The sequence below is a fragment of the Carya illinoinensis genome, chromosome 13 (assembly GCF_018687715.1).
Source record: "Carya illinoinensis cultivar Pawnee chromosome 13, C.illinoinensisPawnee_v1, whole genome shotgun sequence".
Lineage (NCBI taxonomy): Eukaryota > Viridiplantae > Streptophyta > Magnoliopsida > Fagales > Juglandaceae > Carya > Carya illinoinensis.
In genome coordinates, this window is record NC_056764.1 from 2,074,386 (window position 1) to 2,083,721 (window position 9,336).

The window sequence follows — 9,336 nt, forward strand, 5'->3', positions numbered from 1 at the left end:
ATCCTAATTCTCATCATCCTTCCATCATCCTATGATATGACATTAAATGATTGGAGATTATTTATTATATTTTATTTATGAACCTATCATCTAATGCTACATCATAGGATGATGAAGTGATGATGGGAATTAAGATGATGAATAGATTTTTCTAAATATTTCATACAGCATGCGATGCTTACTTTATAATGATAAGAGCTAGCCACTTTACGAACTGTCTTTCTCATTCATTTTGTTCGGACTTCGTTAGACTATAGATCATTATTTGACAATTGCATGCATCCAGACATCTTTGAATTTATATTATATATTCTGTGTCAAGAATTATTAGTCTAATTGAGTTGTACAACAAAGTAGTATTAAGTACTCTAGTTGAGAATTAGACCAAAAGTCACAAAATTATTGAGTTTCTGATCATTAGATAAAAGCGGAAACCCACAGTACTGGATCATCAAGCAAATTTCACAAAAAGTTGATCGAACCTTCAGTTTAGGTTTTGTTTTGAATATTTCAATATATACATGACAAAGTGAAGAACAATACTGCTTTGATCACCTTTATATATATTGAATTGTGAACGAGGCTCCTAGCATTTGAATGAGCCTATGAATTGAGGAAGGCCTAAACAACAAGTCCTCTGTACTGCTTCTCGGAGCTCTCCGAGGCTGAAAATTAACCCTCCCACGTTGTAATGTAGTTAATTTGGTCGAGACAAATTTTTCTGTAGTACCCACAATATTCTAAAGCCAGTTTAATCGTATAAAGTGCATTAAATAGCATAACATATATTGGTCTATAATCCATATGACGACGATAATGAAATTAAGCAGCTTGCATACATTAAATAGCATAAGATATATTGGTCTATAATCCATATGATGACGATAATGAAATTAAGCAGCTTGCATACATTAAATAGCATCCATTCATGGAAATCAAATAGTATTTGGACTGCGACGGGAACAGGAAATTGAAGATTCATGACATCCTGTCGGCCAAGATATCTTTCTCAAAGTTGAAAATTGTGTACCCCCTCATTAATGTATCGTGTGCATAGATAAATGTAAACTTTTTAGTAAGCTAGTAGTGCTTATTGGATTGAGTTTGAAATATCAAAGGTTGAAATCCATGTCGAAGACTTGCTTCCCAAACTTTCTCAATGCTGCAAACTTTGTTACCGCATTCATGCTCATTCCATCCTTCTAATGCGTGCACAATAGCAGCTACACGCCATGCACTCATCACCCTTCTTGGCAGCCAATTCTGTCATAGAAATGAAAATACAAATAAACTCAAGAAAATAAAAGGAAGACACACACAAGTAATTGGGATTTTAAATGGTGAGTGCATTGCATTTGAAAGAATGAAGCCTGTTCGAATTATAAAGGTTTTATGACTTGTATGCATTGATATATATATATATAAATATATATAGATCATTTGGGGGTTTCTGCAAATAAATATTATGTTTTTGGCTCCTTTTCCTGGTTCGTTTCTCCTGAAAAATAGTAGTACTAGCAATCTATATATACATTCAAAAAGGAAGCAATCTATATCTATATCTATATATACCATTATATGCATGCATCATGAGATAGATGTTACTAAGGAACTGGTGCCAAGTGAATTATTGTGTTTTCTAATAATATCTTTTCCATTCTCTGCTAACCTCACAAGAGTGCAAATTCTCTAGAGATCTTGGAGTCACCATTGCTGGTGTGCTGTGGTAGGAACAGTCTTTGCGCAAATTTTTTGGTGGGAATTGTGAGAAGGGAATAAATAATGTCCCATTCGACGCCTTCAGCTGTTCTTCTTCTTCCAATCCATCTCCCACTAACCAAGTCTACAAGAATTCAAGATGATTTTACTTTTTGCAGGTTTTTCAGAGTAGCTATATATTGTCAAATGACTAGAAATATGAATGATAGTGATAAAAACAGGGAAAATTCCTAGATTTACCATCTGATGATCATGATCAGCATAACTTTTTGAAAATACCAAATTACTTTCAAACTTTGTGTTGAACGATTTTTTGAGCTTCAGATACTCATCCTCACGTAATGTAACCACCTGAAGTCGTGTTAAAAGATAAAACAGAATATGATTTTCAGTGAGGAGATTTACCACTCTCAAAATCATGTGACCCAACATAAATTTTTCATTGAATCCACACCATGATCACAGGGTAAACTTACCCGGATTCCCTTCTGGCATAAAGTAAAGGCCAGAGTATAAGCAACCTTGGTGAGTTTGCCTCTAAGAACCACTTCGGTTGTTCCTTTGGGAATGCTGTTTAGCACAACAGCAACTGCCAGGCTACTCCCATCCACCACCTTGACGTTTAGCTGAGGGTGCTTCTTAATGTAAACCTCACCATATCTATTAAGCTCCTCTCCCTGCTTCGAATCAAGGCAAAAAATGACGAGCAAAAAAAAATTGACGGTTTGGTTTAGCTTTAGAGTTCTCCACAAATTGAAATGGCCATATAATGATGACTATCCTTAGTGATATGGTTCTTGTTTGCAAGCTGATTAATTGACTTGTCAAATACATCATTGATGTGAAACTTCACCTCAGCTAGCATAAAAAATTAAGAAGTCCTAACTTTACAAGAAGATCTTAAACTTGCAAACTGTTGTAGTTGAATGTCATAGGGCATCAAAACCCCGTGCGGACTCTTCAAAAAACAAATGTTATCTACCTAAACAAATCCACCAGCTTTTATATATAGCATTATTCAAAGTAATACTTGCCTGATTCAAGAGGCCTAGGCTTAAAACTTTAGCACCTCTTTCCTCTGCTTCCAATATGGCTTCCTCAATTAAATTATTGATAGACTCCTTTTGCCATTCCAGAAAGTACTGCAACACATGACCAATTATAAGCAATAAAGAAGACATAAATCACATATACATCTATCAGGGTATGTTCGTAAAACTTGAAGCAGATTGAATCAGAAGGGGAAAAAAAAAATCATTCTTACTTGCAGGCTGTATTTTGGTATGACCCAAGTCTGTAGTCTGAGTTTATCAAAACGGTGCCTCTCGACTACGAAGGTACGGCCATATAACCAAGTTAACATCATGGACCACCATGTCACCGGCCAAATCAACCACAGGTACCACTTTGAGGTGAAAGGCCTCGAGGCAAACGAGGCAAACCCCAGGCGGAGATGATAAATGGACTCCGGCGTGGTTAGATGCATTAGATGCACTACTTCCGGCGACTCTGCTTCCCTTTTCAGTGAAGTTTCGTATAGTGTGTCGGAGGACTTGTCCATGGTACCATAGAGGTAATCGTAGAATGGCATGAAAAGCGAGTAATTTGTGCGAAACTGTGTATGATGCAGGGAGTGAAACCTGTGCATGCGTACAAAAAAAAACCCTTCGTCTAATTAAACACAATTTACGCTTTTAATGCTCGATCGGTACCTACAGGATAATGACTTTTTTCATCATTTAAATTGGTCTCAAAAAATACAAAACACGTCCCAAACAAATAATTACGATGCATTTTATATTTTTTTCAACGAATTTAATTAACGTAAAAATTCATTTTTTTTATATTTAATTAATTAAAATGAAAAATGCATTAGGCGGGGGTACAAGAGATGATGAAGCCAGACTTACGAGGGGGTGTACATGAGGAACTTGAGCGGGGGAAAGAGGGAGAAGAGAGACTTAGGAATGAGTTCGAAGTTGCAGTGACCCAGGTTGTTCATGAAATCAATATATGTGATATAACCCGCGATGGATGCTATTGAAGCAGTCCTGCTAATCAATGCCGTCACCATTGGTATTGCAAACAGCATATGGTACACTATGTGTTCGGCAAACGGATGAATGACAGCTGCCATAAATTAGGAAATTATTACTGACCAATTAATTAATTAAATATTGTCAATATATAACATTAACAGATAAATTAAAATAATAACAACATGCTGTAATATTCTTGATCTCAACTTATACATAAAAATTTTAGATGATTTATTTATACATGAAAAATAAATAAAGAAAAAGATGCATGGATTGTTTGATTAATTGGTTTTAGGAGTCAGGTACACACAAGCAGTACGCAATAATTAGTTGCTAATCCTCAAGTCTTTAACCTTTTGCCGTAAGGGTGGGTGGCAGTGCCCGCACCCCGCCCCGTCCACCCAGCCCTACAGGAAAAAATTTCTATTATATATATAGTAATATTATTAAGTATAATTTTTATTTAATTAATACCATGTACAAGTTATAAAGTAGCTTAACCTCTATATAGGATGTGTCAAGGTAATACAAGAATCCTATATCACTTAAGTAATACTCTTGTAATGCATTGGCATCCTATACAAGAATCCGTCCCAACCGCCATGCATGGTGCGGGAAGGATCGATCCCCACCCCGCATATAGGCAGGTATCATCCCTACCTTTTGAGAATTTTTTTTTTTTTTACAATATTATTTGATATTGTATATAATTTATTTATTTATTTTTCTGATATTCTACAAAAGCTGAAATCGGAAGCATTTATTGTATCATTTTTTTCTGTTTTTATTGTTTAGATCATTTCTCTCTTTTCGCAGAGCAAAATTAAAGAGTAGTGTATGCGCGCGCTAACCATTTTACAAAAATTCCCTAATTAGCGCTAACCATTTTACAAAAATTCCCTAATTACTCTTACACCAACCGATAGTTTTTAACCCATGCATGTATAAGATAACCAAAAAACATAGATCTAGAAATACTAAAATTAAAAATTCTGAGAATTTTGAAATAAGTTATAGATCATCTCTTATAGTTAGAAAAACTGAATCATCATGATCAATCTGTATATATAATTAATTGTGTGAGTATTTACAATTTTCCTTTCATGCATGCATTGAATAAAGAAAAAATCAGATAATTAGTATATATGAATTAATCTTATTGTTTTTACGTATATATGGTTCTACCTTGAAAATGAGCCTTCATTTGTTTTCCTATATAGGGAGTTTTTTTTATTTAAATAGGCTGTATGGAACGAAATTGTTGATTTTCTCAGTGACCGAATAGTCTATAGACTACAAGATTAGAGACAAGAGAGAGTAAAATAAATAAATAAATAAGTAAAAGAAAATAAATATGGAACGAACCTGCAGCCTGCAGGAATGGGAATTGGGAGGGGAAAAGTAAAACAAATGAAAAAAAATATATATATATATATATATATATATGAAAGGAAAAAGAAATTAGTAAAAGCATTTTTATTTTAGGAATGAAAAAATATGTGCATCAGCCTCTTTCCATTTCCAAAAACGTTGGTAGTTGACTCTAGTATAGTAGTTGCTACATCCTCGGATGTAGCCCGACGATCTACCGAGTAGGTAAAAAAAAAAAAATTATCATTATTTTATTTGTTTTTATTATTTTTTTGGTGTTTTTTAATTTTTTTTACAATATTATTAAAAAATATTAAGTAAAAATAAAAAATACACTGTTAAAAAAAATGCTTGGAACCCATTATCGGGATCCCAACCTATATTTCTCTAGTATTAAATACATACTTGAAGGATTGCATCCATGCATACATTAAGGACAGCCGCCGTACTTAGAATTTATAAAATATCTTACACCCAGTCAAATTAAGCATTTCTCGACCTATAAAAATTTTGAAAAGGAGAGGATGGAGTTGATATCTTACTGCAAGTAGTAGTAGTAGTGGTGGTAAGGGTACATACAAGTAATAGGCTGGGTGACAATGGAGGAATGGTGATGAGAATGGTAGCGAGAGTAAAGGAAATGGTGGTGGAGTGCTCTGTGAAACCAGTAGTAGAGAAACTCAACGGGACCAGCATGCAGCAGAATCGTCAATATTACTCCATCTGTCCTCCACACAGGCAAGTGTGAGGGGTCTAATGTCTTGCTTTTATACGCTAGGTACAGCAGTATTCCATAGAACAATATTTGATCATCCCTGCAATTTAATTAATTAATTAATTGAGACCAATTAATTAAATATAATATATATTATTAATTACAGACCAACTGCTTTCTCTGTCGACTTGATCGAATTCGAGGCCCTTGTCGACGATGGAGCGGTTGCCAGCTTTAGCAGTCCAGTAACGAGAGAGGCTAATCCATATCTGGTTGTGAAGCATCCTCCATAGTAGGAGAGGGAATATGAGGAAGTAGGAAAGGTCCCTTTCGCTCTTCTCCATGCTTACAAATAAGTATGTTCCATTAATAGCCCAAGGAGCCAGGATCAGGTACTGATCATCACCATCAACATTAATAAATTAATCAAAAATTAATAAATTAAGCAGCAATAATGAATTAGCTAGCTGTCGATCGATCGATCCGTGAAATAATGATAATTAAGATTAATATATATGAAGATTACTCTTACTTACTCAAACAAATTACATAAAAATAATTTTATAAATTAACGTAATTTTATCTAATCGATCTGTTAGATTTATTTTTTAATAAAAGTAACTTTATAATCTAACGAACTATATCAAGCTATATTAATTTATAAGATTATTTTTGTATAATCTCTTAATTTATGGTTAGAATATTTCCCATATATATAATATATAATAGTGCATACTTATAAAAAGTTAAATTTATTTCAACCTATTTTATATATTTTAATCTAATAAGTTAAACTTATCAACCAAAAAAATGTTAAATTCATCTTAATAAAACTCACAAAATATTATTATTTACTACTCAACTTTTTTCATCTCATTGTACAAACAAATCATTTTGAGTTCGACCGAGCATACAACGTGATCTTTTTGTTGTTTTTGCCTTTTGGACTCATCCTGAGTGCTATGACGGGAAAAAAACTGGAAATATAATTGGAAAAATATGAACTTTTGAAGGAAAAGTACTACTGATCATGAAACATTTGTAATCCTTATGCACTTATAGCTAGTACCGATGATCACATGATAATAATCCTACTTATTATCGTCTTCGGCCGATTCTTCGTACACGAGCTTCATCAGGGATATTGGAATAAAAACCAACACGCAATTAATTTACAAACTGCGCCATAGAGGTGCATGCATGTGGGCTTACATATCTGTCTGTGTGTGAATCTGTGTGTGAGACAGAGAGAGAGAGAGAGAAGCTAAGGACAGTACCTTAAAGCTTCCAAGCGGCGTCCATGGCCAATTGGTGAGAACTCCTGGTTTAGAAGCCATACTTTCTTCACTACTATCTTTGCCTTGGAATCTGCTTCTTCTAATTAAGTCCTCACACACACACATATATAGAGTACTATCGTACGTAACTACTTTAAACTCCTCTATATATATATATATAAGAAAAATGTTAGTTTATATGCCGCTTGAATTTACCTCTCACTATGATCGCTTTTGTATTGATCTTTTTTTTTTTAAATTTCCTTATTTAATGATTAAAGAAATGACTTTTAATATCTTGATATATTTTTTATTTTTAAAAAATATTTAAATATGTTAAAAAATATGAAATAAAAAATAAAATAAAATAAAAAAATAAATTTGTGCTAGTTAGGCAACATGCCCAGTAATCATTGCTGGCAGCAGCCTATCATCATTATTTTATATATATATAATCGGTTCTGAACTAATTATATTTTTGACTAGTTGTCTAGTACTCAAGCAGGTAGTCAAAAATGTACTTTTCAATATCCATCTCCATCAATAAGTTTTAAGGATATCTCCCTCATTTCATAATTAATCAACTAATACTATTTATCGCCAGCTACAAGTATCATGAAACCAACCGGCCGACCAAAATTAGACGAACCAACCATATGGTCATGTTTTATTGCACGGCACGTGTTAATTAATCGGTCATATCTCTAATTCATGATGTTTTTTTTTCCTCTAAGTTAGGAAAGAATATGCATGTAAAAGTACATGTCATTTGTTATTGAGTTCTGGTATGAGTCGTAAGAAGCCGGCCCTTGATCCCACAGGGCCACATGCAGAGCCGACCTCTCAGGTAGCTTATATCTATTCAATGCAAAATTCAGAAGCATTTACAGTTCTCAACCTCTTTTGCTGGCCCTCATTGATTGGTCCTGCATGACTCATCGATTTATAGGACATATTTTCACGTCTTTTTTTGACTTTTGGTCCTTCAGCCCAACTGTTACAAGCTGTAAAATACGACTTCTCATGTACTGACTCAGATGGAGCATTCCCAGACATCCATCTATATTAATTCCTTATAAATGCAATGTGATAGATGCAAAATAGTAAATCAAATGTAAATTAATGCATTTCAATCGAGGTATAGCTAGTCGATCTCCACGTACTAGTATTTGTAGACTAGGACCCACTACAACAAAAATAGGTTTTAGTGACAGATAAAACTGTCACAAAAAATGAAAAAAATGTCACGAAATACATTTAGTGACAGTTTCTGACAGTCACCACCACTGTCACGTAATGTGCATCACAGATTACATTTGATGACAGTTTACTGTACAAGCGTCACTAAAAATATTTTTAGTGACGATTGGGGATGTGCCGTTTGAAATAACGTTTGAACGTATCATTTTCTGTGACGGTTAGAATATGTCACAAAAAATTACGTTCGAACGTAATATTTTACATTCCAACGTAAAAAAGACGAGCTGACATCTAAACGAGAAAAGGTAACGTTTGTTGATTATAGTTTGGACGTATAATGTAAACGTTCGAACGTTTATACGTGCGAACGTTACGCTCGAATCTCGAATCCAATGAAAATGAAATAATGTCCGAACGTTTATATCATAACGTTCGGACGTTAATTCTAATGTTAAGAGAGTAGCGTTCGAACGTAAATTGTACGTTCGGATGTTTGGAACGTTAATCTTTTTTTACATTCGAATGTTTTTTTAACTTGGGTTTAAACTTTCGAACGTTTTGTTACTAGTTTGTATAGTTACGTTCGAACGTATTTTTGAACGTGTAATACTGTTGAAACGTATTTTATTTACATTCGAACGTACATATCAGAAAAGCTAAACTCATCCACTTAATAAACAAACCAATTGTTTCATATTACAGTACATATTTCACAACCAACATTGTTTGAAACTGTTTTCAAATTAGATGTTAAAAACATAATACACAAATAAAATTCATTTCTTTTTCTTTCCTCGCCCAGCACGATTCTATTGCAATGACATAACACACTCCATTTGCAGCATCATCTCCTGCTGCACTTGCTCTTGGACCTCACTACGGATTCTTTCCTCCTGATCTCTTTGTTGGTCCTGCAAACGCGTCTCTAAATGAGACTGTCGCTCTAAGAGGGACTCTAACTCTTGCTGTCTAGACCTCATATACTCATTCTCGTGTCGTGCAGCTTCTAAATCTT

At 34.0% G+C, this 9,336-nt stretch overlaps 1 protein-coding gene across 1 annotated transcript; it reads right to left on the reverse strand.

Annotated features, from left to right (window-relative positions):
• Positions 1-817: 817 nt before the first annotated feature.
• On the reverse strand, positions 818-7,278 carry LOC122292858 (very-long-chain aldehyde decarbonylase CER1-like). Its single transcript, XM_043101402.1, has 10 exons — positions 7,122-7,278; positions 6,013-6,239; positions 5,709-5,944; positions 3,630-3,849; positions 2,984-3,359; positions 2,754-2,861; positions 2,196-2,396; positions 1,960-2,070; positions 1,670-1,843; positions 818-1,263 (listed from the first exon to the last, which is right to left on the reverse strand). Exons 1-10 carry the CDS (start codon positions 7,245-7,247, stop codon positions 1,081-1,083), a joined length of 1,962 nt encoding a protein of 653 aa, XP_042957336.1. The 5' UTR covers positions 7,248-7,278; the 3' UTR covers positions 818-1,080.
• Positions 7,279-9,336: the final 2,058 nt, after the last annotated feature.